At 44.7% G+C, this 25,476-nt stretch overlaps 1 protein-coding gene across 1 annotated transcript in view; it reads left to right on the forward strand.

Moving 5' to 3' along the window:
- The first annotated feature begins 2,603 nt into the window (after nt 1-2,603).
- Nucleotides 2,604-25,476, forward strand: part of WWC3 (WWC family member 3) — a 127,270-nt gene continuing 104,397 nt past the window's right edge. The window contains exon 1 of the mRNA XM_064277955.1: nt 2,604-2,872. Within this exon, the coding sequence (XP_064134025.1) occupies nt 2,604-2,872 (269 nt within the window). The remainder of the gene's footprint in view (nt 2,873-25,476) is intronic.

Below are 25,476 nucleotides of genomic sequence, written 5' to 3' on the forward strand. Positions count from 1 at the left end.
CCTCCCCCGTCCCTGGTAACACTAGTTTCTGTCTCTATGCTATTCGCCTGTTTGAGATATTTCTTATAAGTGAGATCATACAATATTTGTCCTTTTGTGTCTGACATCTTTCACTCAGTATAGTATTTCTAGGTTCATCCATGTCGTACCATGTATTAGGACTTCATTTCTCTTTATAGCTGAGTAGTGTTCCATTGTGTGCATATACCACGTTATCTGTGGATGGACATGGTTGTTTCCACCTTTTTGCTATTGTGAATAATGCTGCAATGACCATTGGTGTACATCTACTATATCTGTTTGACTACCCCATACTGTTTGTGTGTGTGTGTGTGTGTGTTTTTTCTTTATCTTGCCTTCTCCTTCTATGGGAGTCCATTGGTGGTGCAAACGGTTAACGTGCTCAGCTGCTAACCGAAAGGTAGGTTCAAGTCCACCCAGAGGTGCTTTAGAAGAAAGGCCTGGCCATCTACTTCTGAAAAATCAGCCATTGAAAACCCCGTGAAGCACAGTTCTACTCTGACACACATAGGACCACCATGAGTTGGACTGACTTGATGGCAACAGGTATAGGGTTCTCCTTCTCCAAGTGTGTGTGTGTTTTCTCTCTTTCCACCTGTATCTTCTGTTAAAAAACAAACAAACAAACAAACAAAAAAGCCCTCAAGCCACTGCCGTGGAGTCGATTCTGACTCATAGCGACTCTATAGAAGAGAGTAGAACTGCCCCATAGGGTTTGCAAGGCTGTTATCTTTACAGAAGCAGGGAGAGCAGCTGGTGAGTTCCAACTGCTGACCTTTGGGTTAGCAGCTGAGCGCTTAACCACTGTACCACCAGGGCTCCTGTCAGTGTTCAACTAACAGGATTTCACTGGTGGAATTTCTGGCATAAAACATCTGGGTGGAGGCACATACTTTGAAAGCAAGGAAGTTTCTGTGTTGTGGTGGGAGGTGGAAGAGGAAAGACCTCGAAGTCTCTATACCTTCACGTTTTTCTTTTTAAAACTTTTCCCCTTATAAAACTATTATCATTTTACAAAAAAAACTGGAAGGTAAAAAATTAAAAGAAAAAATAATCCCACCAGAGGAATGCAAACTCCTGTGAGCATTTTGCGACATTTTTTTTTCCGAGTCTTTCCCGTATGTACATGGCTTTGAGCCACTGTTGCAGTTTTTACTGGATATTTTTGTGTCGGTGGTCCAGTGGTTAAGTGCTAAGTATTTCTAAAAAAAAGCCTCCCTGATACCTTCCTGCATTTCCTGGCATAAGTCTTGCAGCTGGGGGTCTGGAGCCACAAGTAGCTGGGGAATTTGGAGTAGACAGAGTTCAGTCCTTGGGGGCTTCAGTCTCCTCAGCGCTGAGATGCAAGCGGAAAGTCAATTACCATCAAGGTTTGATATTTTAGGAGTCGATCTGGCTTCCTCCCAGCAGTCTCTGCTCAAACTGCGGGATCCTACGGATTGGGAGATGGAAGAGCTCAGGAAGGGTCGGGGGGCCTGGGCCAAGGTGGGTTAAGCCCTTCGGGGACTCTCCTGGCGGGGACGCTAGGTGGCCACCGGCCCGGCTTCCCGCTGCCAGGTGTGTCCTCCCTGGCGCACCCGAGAGGAGTGGCTGCGGGTTCCTCCTTCAGCTTCCGAACCCCGCCCCTCCACCCCTCTGAGAATTTCCCCTTCTTCTTGGGACCAGTTGGGGTACCCGGGAGTCCCAGGGCGCAGCCCCGGCCCGGGTGGGCAGAGGGGCGGACCTCAGGCTTCTAGGGCCGAAGTGAGCTCCCCCACCCCGGGCATTGTTTGGGCCCCCGGAGTCAGCCCCAGGCCGGCTGCGCTGCAGCCGGGGTGGGGCGCCATCCTCCCAGTCCTCCTTCCTCTGCGCGACGGACGCGTCGGCGCCCATCCTGGCCCCCGAGCGAGAGGCCTGCGGAGGTGGTGCCGCAGGAGGGGAGAGGAAGGAGCGCGCGGGGGAGGAGGAAAAGAGAAGGCGGAGCGCGCGGGGGAGGAGGGCAGGAGGAGGAGGAGCAGCGGGCGGAGGAGGAGCGGGAGGAGGAAAAAGGTGCAGGGGTGGAGGAGCAGCGGGCGGTGGGAGGAGAAGCAGTGCTCGGAAGATGGGAAGGAAGGGTAGCAGCGGGAAGAGGGAGGAGCGCGCGTGGGAGGAGGAGGGGCAGCGCGGGGCAGGGGGCGGGGCGGCGGGGGGCGGGAGGAGGAGCTGGCGGAGGGAGGAGGAGCCGTCGCGGGGCAGGGGGCGGGGCGGGGCGGGGCGGGGCGGGGCCCGATCCAGCCCCCGCCCCCGCCGCGGCTAGGAGGGAAGATGGCCGGGCGCGCCGCGGGCACTGAGAGGCCGCCGGCTGTGGCAGCGGCGGTGGCAGCGGCTTCGGGGCTGTGACTCAAGTGGCAGCGGCAGCGGCAGCGGCGGCGGCGGCAGCGGCGACGACCCGGGAGGAGCGGCGAGCGGGCAGGCGGCGGCGCCGGTGCGCGGCGCCGGGCGGAGGATGCGCCGGGCGCGGCGGGCGGCTCCCCGCGGCCGCCCCCGCGCCCCGGGCGCAGAGCCTTAGGCTGGCGGAGGAGGCGGCGGGCGCGGGGCGGTCGGGCGGCGGGGCGCGGGCGGTCATGCCGTGGCTGACCGGCCAGCGGCGGCGGTGGCGCGGCCCGCGTCCGCGCGCGGCCACCCGGGATCCGCCCCCGCGCGAGTCGCAGCAGCCCGCGTCCCCCGCTGCCGCGCCCGCTGTGCCCCCCGCGTCCCCGCCGCCGCCCCGGGGCCGGGACAGCGCTGAGCTGCCGTTGCCGGCCGGCTGGGAGGAGGCGCGCGACTACGACGGCCGCGTCTTCTACATCGACCACAACACGCGCCAGACGTCGTGGATCGATCCCCGCGACCGGTAAGGGCCACCACACTGGGAGCCAGGGCGAGAGTCCGACGCCCCTCCTGGGCCGGGACTTGCCAGGACTCTCCCGAGTCCGGGCAACGACGAGCTTCTCTCTCGCAGCCGGGACTCTCCAGGGGCCGCCCGAGTAGGGGCGCGGATGGGGGCGCCCCATCACCTGGGCCCAGAGAGAGGGTCGAGGACCCCAGGAGGCGACCCGCCCCCGGGGTCCATGGCCTTGAGCCCCCGGGTCGCGGAGCAGCGGCCTCCTCCCTCTGACTCGGTTCCCTCACGTCACCCGCTGTCCGGCGCCGGGGAGCTGGGCGCCTGGAATTTCCTCCGCCGGGCTGACGGATGGCTCGCTTTTCCTCTTTCTGTGGGGCCTCGCCCATCCCTGCCCCGGGCCTCTGTGGCCCGCTGGCCCGGCAGGCGACCCCAGCCGCTAAGCTGCCACCTGGGAGCACAGACGTCGCGCCCCGCATCGGGATGTGGGTTCCTTGTCGGGCAGGGTCAGCCTTTTCCATCCAGAGCTTGACGCCAGACGAGGCACTTCAGGGATTCCCACCCATTTGGAGTTGGGAGAGCCTGTTCCCAAACTCTGCGGAGTTGCTGTTCAGCTCCTTAAAAATCAAGCGAGTTCACATGCCGTTTGAAATACCCCGGCGGACGGCGGCCAGCATGGGAGATGATTAGACCCAGATGGTTTCGGAAGAAACGAAAAACAAAAGTGGTCTTTCAGGTCTCTTTTTGTGGCAGATATGCATAGAGCACGAAGTTGCCTGATTATTCGTATAAGTAAATCCAATCGCGGAAACACTATTAGATTTCACTTAAGTTCGTTCAGTGAAGTTTTCTCTTCATTTTTTGCTCAGTTGTCCACTGGTTTCAAGGGTTCGTCTACATTCTTTGTGGAATTGTGTTGAACCCCAGTGTTTCCACTGGTCATCTGATATCTTGTCCTATCTAGAGTAACTTCACCCTGGGCCTGAGTGCCAAAAAGGAAACGCTGCCGGCTTTCCAGTGATTTCGACTTCTGAAAGGGCCCAGTGTGGTGACATTGTGCCTGCTTCCTCCTGCCCACGCAGGAAAGGCAGCGCCACATGGCACGGGTGTTTTAAAATAAACGTTTGAGGAGGGAAACTGCTGAATTGTTTGATGATTTCTCTGGGCTCAGCTAGGGGAAAAACCAAACCAAACCAAAGGATCGTGATTTCCTAACATTCTCTCTGAACATGGCTGAGCTCTGGGCTCAGAAACATCTCTAAATCGTAATACACTTTTATGGGTTCAAAAAATGCTTAGTGTCAAGTTATTTTGAAAATCAGGTGAGATCATATTGTAATTTTAACCAAAAGTTAGCCCCACAGCTGTTTGATCAAGCCTGGGATAGTTCTGGACTTGGTAGAGCTATTCAGAATCGGGGGCCCTTCGTGCTGTCTGTATGTTACAGACCCAACAACTGGAAAATGAACCAATTAAAAAGACTGTTTTGCTTAAAAAAGGCTAAAGCTTGTTTTATGAGGGTAATAGAAAACAGTTGTGGTCATATTGGAGCGGGGATACCAAATGAAAAAAAGAAACGTAAGAATTTCTGTTTCGAGGTACAACCAGTGACCTAGGTGAACAGATACTAGAGAGATCAAGTTGTAGAAACATCGTTCCCCTGTAGTTCTTCCACAGTTCCTATGTTCCTCTTTCCCCAAATCTGCTTGTGTTATTCAACGTTTTTTGCTTTCTGCAGACATCTCTTACAGGTTTTTAAAAAGCACCATTTCTAATGCTAAACATGTCGATGGAGTGGGCAAAAGTGAATGTTTTACATTTTTTGTAAAGTAAAAACATGTGTATACTTTCAGAGACAATGTTTTTATAGTGAGTGAAAATTCAGCGGGGGACAGCTTGAACTTCAGCTCCCAGAATACCTTGCCCGAAATATGTATGGAATGTTCAGCAAGCCACAAACATTTCAGTGGAGTTGGCTGAAGGCTGTAATAGTCGTCTCTGCAGCTCCATCACAACAGAACATTGCCGATTTTTATGGGTGACCAGTTATTCTTTAAGGTTGTTATTAGTTTTTATTACGTGGGCAGAGCTGTGCTTCCAAGCACAATGTTTTCTCCCGTGTGCATCTGATACTCTTAAAACCTTTTTTGACTCATGTTCAGTTCTCACAACCAGGAACTGGTGTTCAAGAAATGAGCCAGTGGACCCCTGAAACTATTGCCCTGAGATAATCTTTAAACCTTAAACCAAAAATATCCCGCAAAGCCTTCTTTAAACCAAGCAGTAGTTTAGCTTAACTAGTAAAAAAATGTTTGCCTTGAGCATTATGCTCTTTTAAGGTCTATGTGGGATCAAATTGACAAAAGCAACTTGAAAGATTAGATAGGAGACTTAAGAGGTGGTGAGTTTATGTTAATGGGGGAGGAACAACTCAGGAAAGGAGGGTAAGAATGGTTGTACAACCTGAAGAATGTACTCAGCGTCACTGAGTCGTATATGTAGAAACTGTTGAATTGGTGTATGTCCTGCTGTGTATGTTCTCAGCAACAACAAAATAAGTGAAAAAAAAGAAATGAAAAGATGGGAAAGAAGGCCAGTAAATAATAGCTTTTCTTAAGTACTATAAATGAAATTGTGGAGGAATAAGTAAATGCAGTAAGTTAGGTGGAAATTGTTGTGGATTAGATATATCATTTCCTATGTGAGTTAAGGAGACCCTGGTGGTGTAGTGGTTAAGTGCTGCAGCTGCTAACCAATTCGAATCCACCAGGCACTCCTTGAAAACCCTATGGGGCAGTTCTACTCTGTCCTATAGTGTCTCTATGAGTTGGTATTGACTCGATGGCAGCAGGTTTTTTTTTTTTTTTGGTAGGTGACTTAACAAAAACTCTGTAAGAGCATTAAAATATGCTCTGTGAGCAGAGTAAGTGAGGGCCAAGGATTGTAAACAAAATCTCTTGGAAGTTTTATAGTAATTCCATTCAGTGTTGTGTTTAACAACATTCAATATTGCCAGCTCAGGGAGGGCTGGTGATTTATTGCGACTAGTTTCTTTTTAAAGTTATAGCAAATAGCACGCAAGCCTAAGGATACATCTTTACAGCTGTGGCTAAAATCTCAGTATTTTGGAAACAGAATTTTAAATTTTGATTACAAGCCCACCTTAGGTTTAAATTCAGTGTTTCTCTAAACCAGTACTGTGCATATAAATTTCATAGTTCATTTGCTGGGAATCATACCCGAAAACTTTGCTAAAAAATATAAAGTGAATTTATCATTTCTATGGTAACTCAGAGGACAATCACCACCTTACAGAATTTTACCCAAAATTATTTACCATTTGGGCAGAAAATTTGGGAAAAGCATTTTTCCCTCTTTGGAAGAATTTAAGGAGCCCTAGTGGTGCAGTGGTTAAAGCACTCGGCTGCTAACCAGAAAGATAGGTGATTTGAACCCACCAGCCACCTCCTGGTAGAAAGATGTGGCAGTCTGCTTCCATAATGATTAAACCAGACCAACCAATCCAGCTGCCATCAAGTGGATTCGGACTCATAGCGACACTATAGGACAGGGAGAACTGCCCCAATAGGATTTCCAAGGAGTGGCTGGTGAATTCGAACTGCTAACCTTTTGGTTAGCAGCCAAGTGCTTAACTGCTGCACCACCAGGGCAGCCTTGTAAACCCTATGGGGCAGTTCTGCTCTGTCCTGTAGGGCCCCTATGAGTCAGAATCAACCCTGAGGGAACAATTTGGTATTTATATGTACACTTCCTGCAGAGTGGTTTTGGTATTATTCTGTAGATTGACCTAGTGGTTGAAACTTAATGTTGGCTGATATCACATTTGAGATCAAAGCAGTGTGTAGATAATCATGCTGATGGTAGAAGACCAAGATTATATCATAGTATATGTTTTTAAGAGACATATTTGTATACAAGACAGGATTTGACCTGTGCTACCTGGAGGAGTCTGTGGTATATTAAGTCCTTTGAACAGGCTTTCACTTTAAGGAGAAAACAATCCATGGTTCTGGAATTTGCCAGGTTAGAGCCCCACGTACAGAATCAGATGGCATCATCCCTACCTTTTTGGAGCCTTTATTATTAATTTATAGGAGGATTTCTATATTTATCCCACAGACTATTTCTGGATTATATAAACTGCCCTGGCTGGGCTTTCTGATAAGCAAATAACAGCCTCTCCATTTTTTAGCCTTTCAGTTTGTAGATAGTGTTTGTATGAGCATGGGGAAGCATCTTGCTTTTAAGGCCCTATGTGGCCAGCTCCTGGAAGAATCATCTCTTGCTTCCATTTAGATTGTCAACAACCACTTCTTGTCTAATATCTTTTTTTTTTTTTTTAAAGAAAAGTGAATGGAAAAGTCATTTAGTTCCAAAAATAGTTCCCGGATGTTTGGAAACTTCTAAGTTCCTTTTTCTCCCCTTTCACTCTGGTTTTGGAAGGGGAAATAATGTGTATTACCTCCTCTGGTAGCTTCGACTTCAGGAACCCTTGGGTCAAGTGACATGTTCAAGGTCACCTGGTGAGCCTGGCATGGGCTTCTTGACCTCTAGCTTAGGTCTTTTTTCCAATGTCGACTGCCTTTCCAGTAAATTCAGTAAAATTAATCAGATAGAATAAAAGTGAAGTTAAATTCTGCTGAGTTCAGTTATCTACATTTAAATCAAATAAAGCAAAGAAATATTTACGGAGACTCTTGGCCTCCTGTGTGTTGGGACAGTGTATGGAGACCACGAACTATGTAAAACCATTTGCCTGGGAGATGGGACACAGTATATATAAAAAGAAGACAGTGATAGTCTCAAGGTATCCCACGATTCATTCAGTTCCTCAGGTGGTGTTTGCGTCTGAGAAAAGGGTGAGGGGCTCACTTGAGGCTGGGGTGCTCTTTATCTTTGTCCACCTTTCTCCCAGGTTGAGGGTTTCTTGTGCTTTTCCAGTGCTGGTGACTAAAGGGGACAAGTGCCTGGAGGTGGAGAAGAAGAAGGTGAGAAAAATGCTGGACATGAGGACGTGCTGGGTGGGTTCGGAACAAATCAGGAATTGGTCAATGTAACTGACCCAGAGTTGTCACGTAAAGGGCGTAAGACTTGGGCCAGACCATGCATAACTTAAAGACCTCTGCAAGCTTTGGAGTTAGAGGAGCTAGCGTTGTCTTGTTCAAACTCCTCATTTGGCACTTGAGGGCCACAGCCAAGGGACTTGAGCTGGAGTACCCCCAGTAGGTGGAAGGGCAGGCACATGAGCTGGGTCCTTCTGAACCCCAATCCAGTGCTCTTTCTGGCACATCACCCAACTGCCCAATCCCCACCCATTTTTAAACATCCTACATCTTTTCGTTCATTCAACAACTGGTTATTTGTTGTGCAACTGGGAGGACTTAAGCACTCTTCCAGGGCTTGGCGCTCCAGTGATGAGCAAAACCAAACAGGCCCCTGGCTCCATGGGGCTGACACCTGTGCTCTCAGAGGCCTTCTTCCCTGAGGCCTTGCCATGCCGCCCCTGTCCACCGGTTTCTCCCTCCTAGGGTCCCCTTGGTTCTATGATTCTTGTTGTTAGTTGCTGTCGAGTCAAGTCATGGTGACCCCATGTGTGCAGAGTAGAACTGCTCCATAGGGTTTTCAAGGCTGTGACCTTCCGGAAGCAGATTGCCAGTCCTGTCTCCTGAGGTGCCTCTGGGTAGGTTTGAACCACTGGCCTTTTGGCTAGTAGTTGAGCGCGTAATCAGTTGCACCACCCATGGACTCCTGTGATTATAGCAGGAGTTGTTATTTAGGTATTTGTGTGATACTTTCATCAAAAGCCCACAAAAGTTATACAGAGTGTAGGCGGAAGGGTGATGAAACTGATGCTAAGGGAAATTGACTTAGTTGCCTCAGTTCACCCAGCCAATGAGGGGCAGAATCTGTCTGACTCCAGTGCTGGAGCCCCTGTTCACTACCTTGGCTAGGTGACTGTGTTTTTCCCTTTGCACTTTGTGGGACTCAGGCAGCTGTGTTTTCTCCACTCCTCTGAAGATGTCGGTGTACAGCCACAGGTGAGACCCATTTTGTGCAGAGGCTAGCAGAAAAGTGGCACAGGAGGTGCTGGTGTTTTACCACATTGGAGCCGGAAATTTTAACATTGATAGATGATGTCTGTGCATTCATTTCTCTCTGCACATTGAGCAATGACCACCGTTTGTCTTTTCTAAGAAGTAGACCCTGCTCTTGTCCTGTGGACCAGCTGGATAGACCTGTGGTAGGAACCTGGCTGCCATGTAGCTAGCTGTGCATCCTTGGGCAAGTTTCCTAACCTCTCTGAGCGTCAGTTTCCTTGCATGTAAACAGGGAACAGTAAGGGGCTGCAGTGATGGTTCAGTGAAGTAAAGGAGGCACAGTGCGGGGTCTGTGTTCGGCGTGTCACCAGCACCAGGCAAAATGAAGCTTATAATTCTTTACTATTGTAAGCATCGCAGTGGAGTGTGGTTGGAAAGCTGCTGGTCAGGAAGAGAGAAGCAGAAGCTCAGTGGGCTGGCCGTCCACACTCATGTGCAAGTGTAGAACAGGACGGGCATGCTTGCCTATGGAGTACAGGCATAACCTTTTGTGTAACAAGCCAGGAGAGGAGAAGTATGTTGCAGTTTGTCTAGATGCATAAAATTCCTGGAGCCCTGGTAGTGCAATGGTTAAGCACTTGGGTGCTAACTGAAAAGTTGGCAGTTTGAACTCACCCAGTAGTTCCGCAGGAGAAAGACCTGGTGATCTGTTTCTGTAAAGATTACAGCCTAGAAAACCCTACGGGGCATTTCTACTCTGTTACTTAGGGTCGCTATGAGTCGGAATCTACTCGATGGCATCCAACAACAGTGAAGTTCCTTAAACATACATATGAAACTAGTAACAATGGCTACTTGTCTTGGGGTGGTGGGGGTAGGAACTATGAAGATGGGGTCACAGGCGTGGGAGAGACTTTTCACTTCATATCATCTTATCCCTTTTGCTTTAAAAAAATTATGGTGGTTAAATATATAGATAAAAATTTGCCATTTTAACCATTTTCAAATACGCAATTCAGTGACATTAATTACATTCACCATGTTGTGCTGCCATCACCACCATCTGTTTCCAAAAGTTTTACATCACCCTAAACAAAGCCACAATACCCCTTCCTTTGGTTTTTTGAACCAGGTGTATATATTGACTTATCACAGAATTAAATGGAAAAAATTAAGCATAGAATCAGAGGATAGGATTATAGATATGAATTTAAGAACCCCTTCCTCGTCTTCCACCTTCTCCCACTCCTCCCTTCTCATTTCCCCTCCGCCATCATTCCCTGTGTGTAGATTTATATGGCAAATTTATGTTTGCCTAACTTGAACCCAGCACATTAAGGTCTCGGTTACACTCCTGTTGATCACAATGATCCAACTCAATAAACTGTAACAATGTTGATATTAGGTGGATATTTTCGGCTCTCTGTAACTTTTGGAATTTCAACATTGTCCTAAATAGCTGTTTTATTCTCAAAAAAAAAAAAAAAAAGAACCCAAACCTGTTGCCATCCAGTCCATTCCAACTCATAGCGACCCTTTCAGACAGAGTAGAACTGCCCCATAGGGTGTCTGAGGTTGTAAACCTTTACCGAAGCAGACTACCTCATCTTTCTCCCACGGAGCGGCTGGTGGGTTCGAACTGCCAAACTTTCGGTTAGCAGCCCAGTGCTTAACCACTGCACCACCAAGGCTCCTTATTTTATTGTATAAAAATAAAAAAAAATTTTTTTGACTGCCTACAAATTGCTCATCCTGTCTTTTTTGAAAATTATCTCTTATCCTTTTTTCCTGGGCCTCTGTTAATTTTTGAGAAGCATCAGTTATGTAGGAACAGATGGTTATTCTTAGCTGGCTTGTGTGAACCCCATGAGGGTTTGACGTGGGGAAGTTTAGAGCTGTTTGGCCCAGGATGACTGGCACACTGTGCCCTGAAGGTCAGGGAAGAGGCCAGGGTCATGTCCCTCTGGGGACATTGCCTGGCATTCAGAGACTAATACATGGATGCCTTTGGTTATACCCCAGCCTCCTTTATCACGTTCTCTCTGCTTCTGTCCTGAAATACTTACTTTTCCTTGCCTCTCATGCAAACTGACTTGTTTCTAAGAGCAAATGAACGTGCTTAAAGAGGAGGTGATGCTGTGCTGATGTTGGGTCCCTCTGATGCCAGTAATCCTCATTGATGGGGCCTAACCATGCACTTCATGTGATGGACCAACCAACTGATGTGGCCAAAACAGGAAGGACTTATTAAAAAGTGATTGTTCAGAAGTACTAGATAGTGTCCGGGTACCATTGCTGATATTTTGATCAGAGATTCTATAGAAGAATCCTGGTCAAAGGTAGGAAGAATGCAGAACAGAATTTCATACTCTCAATGGAATCCAGACTTTCTGGAGCCGTTGAGACTCGATGAATCACTGAAACTATTGCCCTGACATAATCTTTAAACCAAAACTATCCCCCGAAGTCTTCTTGAATGAAAAAACAGTTTAACTTAATAAGTAAGGTCTGTCTGCCTCAAGCATTGTTCTTTTAAACAATTTTCTATGTGAGATCACATTGACAAAAGCAACTTGAAAGGTTAGATAAGAAGCTTAGGGGCAGTGAGTTTCAGCCAATGATAGTGAAGCAATTTGGAGAAGGATGATGAGAATGTTTGCTCAACTTGAAGAATGTAACCCATGTCACTGAGTTGTACATGTAGAAATTATTGAAATGGTGTTATGACTGTGTATATTTTCACCCCCCAAAAATTAATTCTTTGATGTCCTGTGATCCAAGAGCTTGCTGATTGAGTTGTCTCTTTGCATTCCACAAAACATCCAAAAAGATATCTTAAAAAAATGTGTTTTATTGACTATGCAAAGGCATTTGACTGTGTGGATTGTAACAAATTATGGATAACATTGGGAAGAATGGGAATTCCGAGACACTTAATTGTGCTCGTGAGGAACCTGTACATAGACCAAGAGGCAGTTGTTCAGACAGAACAAGGGGATACTGTATGGTTTAAAGTCAGGAAACATGTGCGTCAGGGTTCTATCCTTTCACCATACTCATTCAATCTGTATGCTGAGCAAATAAGCTGAGAAGCTGGACTATATGAAGAAGAGCGGGGCATCGGGATTGGAGGAAGACTCATTAACAACCTGCGTTATGCCGATGACACAACCTTGCTTGCTGAAAGTGACGAGGACTTGAAGCACTTACTGATGAAGATCAAAGACCACATCCTTCAGAATGGATTGCACCTCAACATAAAGAAAACCAAAATTCTCACGATTGGACCAGTGAGCAACATGATAAATAGAGAAAAGATTGAAATTGTCAAGGATTTCATTTTACTTAGATCCACAATCAACAGCCGTGGAAGCAGAAGTCAGGAAATGAAACGGTGTATTGCATTGGGCAAATCTGGTGCAAAAGACCTCTTTAAAGTGTTAAAAAGCAAAGATGTCACTTTGAGAACTAAGGTATGCCTGACGCAAGCCGTGGTATTTTCATTTGCCTCGTATGCATGCGAAAGCTGGACAGTGAATAAGGAAGACTGAAGAAATATTGATGCCTTTGTCCCACTTTGGTGAGTGGTGTCTGGGGTCTTAAAAGCTTGTGAGTGACCACCTAAGATGCATCAGTTGGTCCCATCTCACTTGGAGCAAAGGAGAATGAAGGAAAGCAAAGACACAAGAAAAATATTAGCCCAAGAGACTAAAGGACCACATAAACCAGAAACTGCACCAGCCGGAGACCAGAAGAACTAGATGGTGCCCAGCTACCACCAGTGACTGCACTGACAGGGAGCACAACAAAGAGTCCTGGACAGAGCGGAAGAAGAGTGTGGAGCAGAGCTCAAATTCACATAAAAAGGCCAGACTTAATGGTCTGACAGAGACTGGAGGAACCGTTGAAACTATGGCGCCCAGACGCTCTGTTATCCCAGAACTGAAGCCATTCCCGAAGCCCGCTCTTCAAAGATTAGACGGGACTATAAAACAAAAAATAATACACGTGAGGAGTGTGCTTCTTAGTTCAATCAGATTCACGAAACCAAATGGGCAGCTCCTGTCCAGAGGCAGGAAGGAACAGGAGCTGGTTGAATGGACACAGGGAACTTGAGGTGGAAAGTGGGGGGGGGAGTGTGCTGTTACATTGTGGGGATTGCAACTAATGGCATGAAACAATATGTGTATAAATTTTTGTGTGAGAAATTGAGCTATAAACTTTCACCTAAAGCCCGATAAAAAAAATTGATGCCTTTGAATTAATGGTGTTGGCGAAGAATATTGAACTGCCAGAATACCATGAACTGGCAGAAGAACAAACAAATCTGTCTTGGAAGAAGTACAGTCAGAAAGCTCCTTAGAAGCGAGAGTGGTGACTTCGTCTTGCGTACTTTGCACATGTTATCAGGAGGGACTAGTCCCTGGAGAAGGACACCATGCTTAATAGAGGCTCAGTGAAAAAGAGGAAGACACAGTGGCTGTAACAGTGGGCTCAAGCATGACAGTGACTGTGAGGATAACGCAGGACCAGGCAGCGTTTCGTTTTGTTGTACATAGTGTCTGTCGCTATGAGTCGGAACTGAGTTGACGGCACCTAACAACCAAACAAGTCTGCTTTATGTAAGAAGGCAGGGAAATGTCCACTTTTAGAAGGGTTTTCATTAAGAAATACACAGTTTGAAGGCTGAAGATTTGAGGTACAAAAATGTTTAACTCTTGGGAAAATTGAGTAATTGAGACTCTCCCATTCTTCTGTGCCACCAGGTTAGTGAGGCCCCAGTAGTTAGTTATGCAAGATGGAACCGTTGGTGGAGGCAGGTGAAGGGTGCCTGGACCCCCCTGTACGTGTCTTTGTAACTTCCTGTAAATCTATAATTTTATAATTTCAAAATTAAAAGTTTAATAAAAAAGGAAGGAAGAGTATAAAGTTATTTACAGTTAAAATGAAATTAACCTTCTTCCCTATAACTCACTAGTGAACTATATATCAGCATGCAGTACCCAAGATATTGGCTCTCAGCTATGGGTGGGTGGGGGTGTTGGTGTGATTTGCCCCCTAAGGGACATTTGGTGATGTCTGGAGACATTTTGGGTTATCAAAATTGGTTTTCTGGAGACATTTTTGTTGTCAACTCAAAAGTCAGTAGAAATGGGGCTTGGAGGCCCGGGCTGCTGCCAAACATCCTACAATGCACTGGCCAACCCCTACCACAGAGAATGGCCCATTCCCAGTAGTGCTAAGGTTGAGCCACTGTGTCTCAGCCAGTCATAGAGTATCGAGCCTGCAATTGGCTGAGGTTGGAGCACGTTGCCCAGGCATGTCCATGAGCTGTGAGGGGAGACCTGAGACAGGCATGGCTCCTTGCGCTGAAAGACCTCCCTGGAAGGAACTCCCCCTTTCTCTAGTTGATGTCCTGTCTCCTTGTAAACCTGGAGCTGGGCAGCCATGCTGCTGTTGCAAAAACCACAAGGGAGCTGGCTGAGAAGCTGACTGTGGCAGAGAGGAAAGAAAGACCCTGTGTCCGACCCAGTGGGTGGACGGATGAATTTAGGCTCTGGAGCTGGCTGCCCTCAGCACTTTTTCTTCTGTGAAACAGTAACACCTCCTTGTCCTTTAAAAGAGTCCCTGGGTGGTGGTGCAAATGGTGAACACACCTGGCTGCTAACTAGAGGCTGGAGGTTTGAGTCTGTCCAGAGGTGCCTTGGAAGAAAGGCTTGGAAATCTACTTCCAAAAAATCAGTCATTGAAGACCCTATGAGACACAGTTGTACTTGGACACACATGGGGTCACCAGGAGTTGGGAGTTGACTCGATGCCCACTGGTTTGTCCCTTAAAAGTCAGTTGATTTGCTACTTGCAGCCAGCAACGCCATCCTCACTCATTTCTTTTATCCCATGTTGCCCGGTAGTTTTCATAATTGGCATTCCTATTAGAGATGAAAACTTCCACTGAGTGGCTCTACCGTTGTTTCTGAAATAGTTCCTTATTTTGGACCATTTAGGTTGCCTCCGGGTGTTTATGATCATAAATACTATAATTATAATACTGTTTACGTGTAATTATCTTCTCTATAGCAGTTTTTTCACCTTTGCCTTAGGAGATATTTCTAGGCAGGGGATGAATGCAACCCAAGGGCGAGCATTTGTTTGTTTTAAAAAACTTTTACTTTGGAATAGTTTTGGAGTTACAGAAAAGTTGCAAAGATAGAACAGTTTCCCCTGTTCTCACCATCTTATGTCATCTCAGTATGTTTGTCAAAACTAAGAGACCTGCTTTGATACATTGCGTTTCATTGAACTCCAGACTTTCTTTAGATTTCATGTTTTTTTTTCCCACTAATGTCCTTTTTCTTATCCAGTGGTTTTAGAACTATTACATAAATTGCTGATACTTGTATGCTTCAACTTAATATTCATACGTTTTTCCTACATCTTTATTTTGGGGGTATTTATTTATTCTTACATTTGACAAACTTCTAAGACTTTGTCTGAGGCCTCATGTGTAATACAGTGCTGTGATTCAAACACATTTTGGAATCATGAATCCTAAGAAAATCTGATACGAGGTAGGAATTCTGTGTTCAGGAAAATGCACAAGCTCATGGAAGCTTGCATTTGCTTTCCAGAGGTTTATAGACCTCTTGGAGCTTATTTACGCCTCCTAGAATAACGGGGACTTGGTTTGAAATGGGCAGACACTCCAGAGATGCATGCCACACATGCTGTAAGTATGGGCAAACGAATGAATAATGGGTGCATGCTTATACGTTTGCTGTAACTACCCTAGGTACAGCGTGTAGCATCCACTGAACAGTGATTCATGGAGAACCTTCCATGCTTCCTCTAACTCTTCTCCAGCCTCATAGCCAACCCAGCATTAAACTGTGATGTGCAGTCACGTGATACAATCTCATGTACTGGGTAGATCTCACATGAAAAGTAAAGCTATGCCAGCTGCCATTACTGAACATTTTGATTGAAGATTCTATAGAAGAATCCTCACCAAAATGGGGAATATGTGGAACAGAATTTCAAATTTGCATGAAATCCAGACTTTCAGGAGCCAGTGAGACTGAATGAACCCTGAAATGACTGACCTGAGATAATCTTTAAACCTTAAACTAAAAATATCCCCTGAAGTTTTTTTTAAAGCAAACAATAGTTTAGATTAATTAGTAATGTCTGCCTTGAGCATTGTGCTCTTTTAAAGAGCTTTCTATATGGCATCAAATTGACAAAAGCAATTTGAAAGGTCTGATACGAACCTTAGGGGGCAGTGAATTTATGTTAATGGGGGAGGAACAATTCGGAAAAGGAGGGCGAGAATGGTTGCACAACTTGAATATAATCAGTGTAACTGAATTGTACATGTAGAAAATCTTGAATTGGTGTGTGTTCTGCTCTGTATATTTTTAACAACAACAAAAAATTATATAAAAAAGTGAAACTGTATATGAACCTCAGAAACACAGTGCTAATAGAGAAAAGCAGACATAAAAGACCACCAGTTTTATAATTCAGTTTATACAAAATGCTCAGAACAGGTACATTTTTAGAGACAGTTGATATTAGTGATTACCTGGGGCTAAAGGTGGGAACGAGGAGTGACTGTTAATGGGATAAGGGAACTTATTGAGGTGCTGGAAATGTTGTAAAACTGGATTGTGGTAATGGCTGCTGAGCTCGGTAAATTTACTAAAAATCATTGAATCATACACTTACCCACAATTGGTGACCTTTAGTGTGTATAGATTCTACCTCAAATAAAGTTGTTAAATTAAGAAAAAAAAAACATAAAGCTGCTTTTAAATTCAACAGTTACCTTGACTTTATAGTTGAAGAGAACAGGCTGTTTAGATTAGCCTTGGCAGCCTCTAACCCCGCAGAAGGCCTTTGGGCTTCTCGAAAAGTCCATACAATTGCCAGGAAAACTTGCCAAGAAGCCACATGTTGCATTGCCCAAGAGCTTGGCCAATTGAAAGGGGAGATTACTACCGGGTAACAACCTGGTAATCATTACTAGATTCAAAATATAGTTGATTTTCACTAAGGCAACTAATTTTTCATTTGGAGTAATATACCTCTTAGGATGACTCACTAGTATTGCTGTTTGTTGTAGTAAAGTTGAACTAATATCTGGTTAGTCTTTTAGTTTCTGGTTGGATTCTTCCCTGCTCTTGAGTCCTGTCCCCAGAGTCCTTGCAGGATTGGGGCTGTTACGGATTCAATTGTGTCCCCCCAAAATATGTGATGTAAATCCTGATCCCTATACCTGCTATACCTGCAGTTATAATCTCATTTGGGAATGGGTTTTTTGTTATGTTAATGAGATAGTATTCATATAGGGTATGTCGTAAATCAATCTCTTTTGAGATATACAAGGGATTAAACAAGCAAGCAGAGATGGGGGAAGACAGATGCCATGCCACGTGAAGATTGCCGAGGAGCCAAGAAATAAGCTGAAGAGGAAAGGACCTTCCCTCAGAACTGACAGAGAAAGAAAGCCTTCCCCAAGAGCCGGTACCCTGAATTCGGACTTCTAGACTCCTAAACTGTGAGAAAATAAATTTTTGTTTGTTAAAGCCATATACTTGTGGTATTTCTGTTATAGCAGCACCAGATAACGAAGACAAGGCCTAAACAGTTCTGCCAAAATGGCTGTCATCAGTGCAGTGTTTGAATCAGCACAGATGAGCTGAGGTCCCTCGTGTTCTGTTTCACAGCTTTGCTGATTCCATGGAACAGGAAATGCAGTGCCGTGGATGTTTCATTCTTGCTGTTTAAGCACTTGGGCGGCATACTTAAAGACCACAGCTTTAGAGAACATTGATTCATGCCTTTTTTAAAAATTGTGGTAAATGTAGGGTGCATTGGTTCAGTGGTGGAATTCTTGACTTCCATGTGTGAGACCCAGGTTCGATTCCCGGCCAGTGCACCTCGTGCGCAGCCACTACCTGTCTGTCAGTGGAGGCTTGCGTGTGGCCATGATGCTGAACAGGTTTCAGCAGAGCTTCTAGACTAAGAGTAGGAAGAAAGCTCTGGCAATCTGCTCCCAAAAACCAACAAGTGACAACCCCGTGGATCACAACAGCCCGATCTGCAGCTGATCGCAGGGATGGTGTAGGACCCGGCCGTAGTCCGTGCTGTTGTTCAGGGGTTGACATCAGTTGAGGGCTGACTTGATGGCAGCTAACAATAACAACAACAACAAATATAGCAAAACATTCGCCATTTCAACATTTTTTTTATTAAAACATTTTTATTCATTATTTTTTAAAATAATTTTTATTGCGCTTGAAGTGAAAGTTTACAAATCAAGTCAGTCTCTCACATACAAACTTATATACATCTTACTCCGTACTCCCATTTACTTTCCCCCTGATGAGTCAGCTTGCTCCCTCCTTCCAGTCTCTCCTTTCATGACCATTTTGCCAGTTTCTAACCCCCTCTACCCTCCCATCTCCCCTCTAGACAGGAGATGCCAACACAGTCTCAAGTGTCCACCTGATACAAGTAGCTCACTCTTCATCAGCATCTCTCTCAAACCCATTGTCCAGTCCCTTCCATGTCCGATGAGTTCGCTTCGGGAATGGTTCCTTTCCTGGGCCAACAGAAGGTTTGGGGACCATGACCGCCGGGATTCCTCTAGTCTCAGTCAGACCATTAAGTCTGGTCTTTTTATGAGAATTTGGGGTCTGCATCCCACTGATCTCCTGCTCCCTCAGGGGTTCTCTATTGTGCTCCCTGTCAGGGCAGTCATCGGTTGTGGCCGGGCACCATCTAGTTCTTCTGGTCTCAGGATGATGTAAGTCTCTAGTTCATGGGGCCCTTTCTGTCTCTTGGGCTCATAATTACCTTGTGACCTTGGTGTTCTTCATTCTTCTTTGATCCAGGTGGGTTGAGACCAATTGATGCATCTTAGATGGCCGCTTGTTAGCATTTAAGACCCCAGATGCCACACTTCAAAGTGGGATGCAGAATGTTTTCTTAATAGAATTTACTTTGCCAATTGACTTAGATGTCCCCTGAAGCCATGGTCCCCAAACCCCCGCCCTTGCTTCGCTGACCTTTGAAGCATTCAGTTTATCTGGGAAACTTCTTTGCTTTTGGTCCAGTCCAGTTGAGCTGACCTTCCCTGTATTGAGTATTGTCCTTCCCTTCACCTAAAGTAGTTCTTATCTATTATCTAATCAGTAAATAACCCTCTCCCACCCTCCTTCCTTCCCCTCTCTCGTAACCGCAAAAGAATGTGTTCTTCTCAGTTTAAACTATTTCTCAAGATCTTATAATAGTGGTCTTATACAACATTTGTCCTTTTGCCTCTGACTGATTTCACTCAGCATAATGCCTTCCAGGTTCCTCCGTGTTGTGAAATGTTTCACAGGTTCATCATTGTTCTTTATCGATGCATAGTATTCCATTGTGTGAATATACCATAATTTATTTATCCATTCATCTGTTGATGGACACCTTGGTTGCTTCCACCTTTTTGCTATTGCAAACAGTGCTGCAATAAACATGGGTGTGCATATATCTGTTCGTGTAAAGGCTCTTATTTCTCTAGGATGTATTCCGAAGAGTGAGATTTCTGGGTTGTATGGTAGTTCTATTTATAACTTTTTAAGGAGATGCCAGATCGATTTCCAAAGTGGTTGTACCATTTTATGTTCCTACCAGCAGTGTATAAGAGTTTGAATCTCTCCACAGCCTCTCCAACATTTATTATTTTGTGTTTTTTGGATTAATGCCAGCCTTGTTGGAGTGAGATGGAATCTCATCTTAGTTTTAATTTGCATTTCTGTAATGGCTAATGATCGAGAGCATTTTCTCATGTATCTGTTAGCCACCTGAATATCTTCTTTAGTGAAGTGCATGTTCATATCCTTTGTCCAATTTTTAATTGGGTTATTTGTCTTTTTGTGGTTGAGTTTTAACAGAATCATATAGATTTTAGAGATCAGGTGCTGGTCGGAGATGTCATAGCTGAAAATTTTTTCCCAGTCTGTAGGTGGTTTTTTTACTCTTTTGGTGAAGTCTTTAGATGAGCCTAGGTGTTTGATTTTTAGGAGCTCCAAGTTATCTAGTTTTTCTTCTGCGTTCGTTATCATGTTTTCTATACTGTTTATGCCATGTTTTAGGGCTCCTAAGGTTGTCCCTATTTTTTCTTCCATGATCTTTATCGTTTTAGTCTTTATGTTTAGGTCATTGATCCATCTGGAGTTAGTTTTTGTGCATGGTGTGAGGTATGGGTCCTGTTTCATTTTTTTGCAAATGGATATCCAGTTATGCCAGCACCATTTGTTAAAAAGACTGTCTTTTCCCCAGTTAACTGACACTGGGCATTTGTCAAATACCAGCTGCTCATATGTGGATGGATTTATATCTGGGTTCTCAATTCTGTTCCATTGGTCTATGTGCCTGTTGCATTTCAACATTTTTTACATGTACAATCTGGTGATGTTAATTACATGCACTATGTTATGCAACCATCACCATTATCCATTTCCAGATTTTCCCATCATCCTTAAAGATTGATAGATGCTTTTTGAATGCCCATGTAATGCTATAGATTCTTGTGTTTAGAAACTGATATCTTATTATTACTTTTTTTTATAGAGAGTGGCGAGTAATTGTTTCCTCATGGGTTAGTAGTTTGGGATCTAAAATGATAGGGCTCAAGCCCACGGTGGCCAGCTCTATAGAGCTTGTGCATTTTCCTTCCAGGAGAACGTTATGAGTCTTCTTCAGAAGCACTCTGGTACCATTGTGTTTGCCTTAGAGATAGTGATTCTGAAAGCATTCCCACTAAATCATTCTGTGATTTATCTAGCCTAGGCTGGCCCAAGATTGTCATCTTGTTAATGTCAGTATCAAAAGCCAAGACACCAGAAACCACTCCCCCCATATCATAAACCTCCAGAATGTCCCCATAAATGGCATATTGAGAAAAATGTCAAGGATTAACAAGAATATCATCTTGCCTTTAGAAGTAGTTATGGGAGGAGAGAGTAACATTTGCATTTTATGTGCCACCATCTTGCCCAGAACCAAGGATTCCTGTTTGAACAGCTCCCAGCACTCAGCTCTGCCTTGGGGCTTTAGACATAATTACTTTCAATTTTTAAACAAGAACACAAGTACTTATTATGCTTTTAAAGTTATTAGTAGAGAGAATTGTTTTTGTTATGGCATTTACCACCTAGCCACTTTTAAAATATGGATCGCTATAAAGTTTTATGTAAACATATAACTGATAAAACACTTGTTTCTCATGACTCATTGTGAATGTCACAGCGCTAAAGTTAGGGCCAGCTCAGTAAATATTTGAAAGAATCCAAAGTCTGCATTTCCTTCAGATGGACCCACGTAAAGTAGAGAAAAATGATCACTTTCTTTTCATCTATTTTAAGGGTGGTTGGTAGTGTCCTGGAGCCCTGATGATGCAGCGGTTAAGAACTATGGCTGCTGACGAAAAGGTCAGCAGTTCGAACTCACCAGCCACTCCTTTTAAACCCTCTGGAGCAGCTCTGCTCTGTCCTATAGGGTTGCTATGAGTCAGAATTGATTTTTGTTCTAACCAGTGAGCAGTCCTATCTGGCCAGTCCTCAGCTTGCCTGCCCTCCTCCCCGCTTCCCCACCCCAGGGCTTGGGAGGACTTAGGTTTGTGCAGTGGCAGGAGCATCAGCAGAAAGAAGGGACGCAGGGCTCAGCCATGGGTGCTCCCTTCCCTGTTTGCAAGGTTCAACAGATGATGCCAGGGGCTTCCTAATGGTGGTGGTTTTTTTTTTTTAATTATGGTTAAAAAATATATATATATCTCAATCATAAAATTTACAGTTGTAACCATTTTTAGGTGTACAGTTCAGTGATTAAAATTATAATCACCGTGTTGTACAACCATCTCCAGTATTTATTTCTAAAACTATTTCATCCCCACAAACAGAAACTCAATACTCCTTCAGCAATAACTCTCCATTCCCTCCTCCCGCTACCCCGTGGTGACCACTAATATATTTTCGTCTCTATGCGCTTTCCTGTTCCAGATATTTCGTATTAGTGGGGTCTTAAAATATTTGTCTTTTCGTGTCTGAGTTATTTCACTCAGCATAATGTTTTCAAGGTCCATCCATGTTGTAGCATGTATCAAGACTTCATTTCTCTTCATGGCTGAGTAATAGTCCACTGTATGTCTGCGGAGTCCCTGGCTGATGCAAACGGTTGAGGTTAACTTGCTTCGCTGCTAACCAAAAGGCTGGAGAATTGAGTCCACCCAGAGGTACCTCAGAAGAAAAGCCTGTAGATCTACATCCGAAAAATTAGCCACTGAAAACCCTGTGGAGCACAGTTCTACTCTGACACACATAGATAGGGTTGCCCCGGGTCAGAATTGATTTGGTGGCAACTGGTTTTGCATGGATATACCACATTTTAAGTTTATCCATTCATCTGCTGATGGACACCAGGGTTTATCCCGCCTTTTGACTATCGCGAATAGTAGTGCAGTGAACATTGGTGCACAAATATCTGTCTTAGTCCCAGCTTTCAGTTCTTTTGGATATATACCCAGGAGTAGAGTTGCTGGGTCCTATGGTAATTCTATGTTTAGCCTTTTGAGGAACTGCCAAACTGTTTTCCACAGCAGCTGCACCAGTTTACGTTCCCACTAGCAATGCACGAGGGATCCAATTTCTCCACTTCCTCATCAACACTTATTATCTTCCATGTTTTTGATTATAGCCTTTTTTTTAGTGGGTGTGAAGTGGCATCTCATTGTGGTTTTGATTTGCATCTCCCTGGTGACTAATGATGTTGAGCATCTTTTCATGTGCTTGTTTCCGAATGGTGGTTTTCAAGATTGGAGGAACCTTTGGAGAGGGGCCCGAGTGTGTCCTCCGAAGAACTAATGATAATCTACCATGAACAACTGACCTTGGGTGCATTTGGCTCCAGATGTTGGCCAGATTAAGAATTTGCTGAGCTCCCTGGGGCCTGCACGTACGTCTCAGTCCGAGTTCTTGAGAGAGTTGCTCTAGACAATTATAGCCTTCCAGATGCCTTCAGGGTCCAGAAAGTGCAGTCCAAGTGGCGGGGGCATGAGAGGAGGGAATACTGGAGGTCGTGTGCTTAGGGCGATGTGCACTGGCTTGCTTCCACGAAGTATAGAATGTCAAAGAATTGTTAATGTTGCAGAAATTTATTATGCTCCTTCAGGTAGGAAACTTTAACTTGTTTCCAGTTCTAAAGGAGAATTTAAAGGAGCATTTTAATCTGATTAGCTTTTATCTCTGCTAGAACTTGCCCAGGTAGATCCTTAGCCACAGTGCTGGCACATAGTAGGTACTCAGTAAGTTATACCAGTTGCCATCGAGTTGACTTCAGCTCATGGCGACCCCATGTGTACAGAGTAGAACTGTGTTCCATAGGGTTTTCATTGGCAGATTTTTCACAAGTAGGTCTCCAGGCCTTTCTTCTGAGGTATCTCTCAGTGGACTTGAACCTCTAGCCTTTTGATTAGCAGCTGAGCCCGTTAACCATTTACACCACCCGGGGATTATAGTAATTATACCAAATGAAACCAAACCCGTTGCCGTCAAGTCAGTTCCAACTCATAGGGACCCTGGGCCAACACATTTTATTCTCAGGTGGACACAGAATTAAAAAAAAAAAAATTAAAGCGTGTTTTTTGTTCTGGTTTGTAATCACTTGTTTGGTTGTGTTTGAGTATTTTTTTTATCATGGTAGAAATATATATAACACAGCATTCGCCAAATCAACATTTTTTATATGTACAGTTCAGTGAGACTGATTACATTAATCATGGTTGTACAGCCATCAAGTGTGGTTGTTTTTTAAATTAAACTTTTTTTTTTGAGTGATTGTGGATTCACATGCAGTTGTAAGAAATACTACAGAGAGGTCCCAGGTACCCTTCACCCAGTTTCCCCCAGTGGAATCATCTTGGACGGGTATAGCAACAATATCACAACTACTCGTCTGTTCTACATTTGTATAATTTGTCATTTCAAGAGTGTTATATAAATGGACACATACAGTATGAACCTTTTGAAAAGGCTTTTCCACTGAGCATAATTCCCAGAGAGCTATCCAAATTCTTGTCAATGTCAGTAGATTGTTCCTTCTTATTGTTGAGTAGTAGTCCACGGTATGGATGTACCACAGTTTGTCTAACCATTCACCTGTTGAAGGGCATTTGTGTTTTTCTGCTTTTTGTCTGTTACAGATAAAGCCACTAAGAACAATCAAGTACTGGCTTTTGTATGAACGTAAGTCTTCATATCTTTGGGATAAATGCCCAAGACTGCAATTGCTGGATCATGTGTGGTAGTTGCATGTTCAGTTTTACGAGAAACTGCCACTTTTCCAGAACGGGCATACCACCTTATATTCCACCAGCAATGGATGAGTGATCCGGTTTCCCTCATCCTTGCCAGAATTTGGTGTTGTCATTATTTTTTTTTATTTTAGCCATTCTGCTGTATAGTGATGTCTCATTGTGGTTTTAATTTACATCTCCCTCATAGCTAATGAAGGAAACCCTGGTGTGGCGTAGTGGGAGTTTGAATCCACCAGGTGCTCCTTGGAAACCCTATGGGCCGTTCTACTTTGTTCTATAGAGACTATGGCAATGGGTTTTTTTTTTTTTTTGAATAGCTAGTGAAAGGAGCTCCGGTGGCCCAACAGTTAAGTATGCTCAGCTGCTTACCAAAAAGGTTGCCAGTTCAAACCTACCCAGCAGTTCCACGGGAGAAAGACCTGGCAATCTGCTTCTGTAAAGATTCCCACCCCCACTGCTGATGAGTCGATTCTGACTCATAGCGACCCCATAGGATTTCCAAGGCAGTAGATCTTTATGGGAGCAGACTGCCACATCTTTCTCCCACGGAGCCGCTGGTGGTTTTGAATCATTGACCTTTCGATTTGCAGTCAATTGCTTTAACCTCTGGGCTACCAGGGCTCCTATCCACAGAGATTATAGCTTAGAAAACTCTAGGGGACCGTCCTACTCTGTCACCTGGGGTCTCTATGAGTTAGAAGTCAACTTGATGGCACCTGACAACAATAACAATAGCTGATGGTATTGAACATCTTCAAATGTGCTTATTTGCGACCTGTATATCCTCTTCCGTAAAATGCCTCTTCCTGTCTTTTGCCAATTTTCCAATTGGATTGTTCTTTTTTTGTTTATTGTTGAGTTTTGAGAATTCTTTATATATCCTCCATACTAGTCCTCTGTTGGACGTGGTTTGCACATATATTCTCCTAGTCCTTAGTGTTTCATCCTCTTACCAGGGTCTTTTACAGAGCAAAAAACCTAAATGCTGATCGCGCCCAATTTATCATCCTGCTTTTGGTGTCAAGTTTAAGGATAATTTGCTTAGCCGTCAATCCTGCAGATTTTCTCCTGTGTTCTTTTTTAAAGGTTTGCTAGGTTTGTGTTTTACATTGAAGTCCATGATCCATTTTGGGTTATTTTTGGATGAGGTGTGAGACTTAGGTCAGGGTTCATTTTGGGGGCAATGGATGTCCAATTGC

Source organism: Loxodonta africana, chromosome X (genome assembly GCF_030014295.1).
Source record: "Loxodonta africana isolate mLoxAfr1 chromosome X, mLoxAfr1.hap2, whole genome shotgun sequence".
Classification (NCBI taxonomy): Eukaryota; Metazoa; Chordata; class Mammalia; order Proboscidea; family Elephantidae; genus Loxodonta; species Loxodonta africana.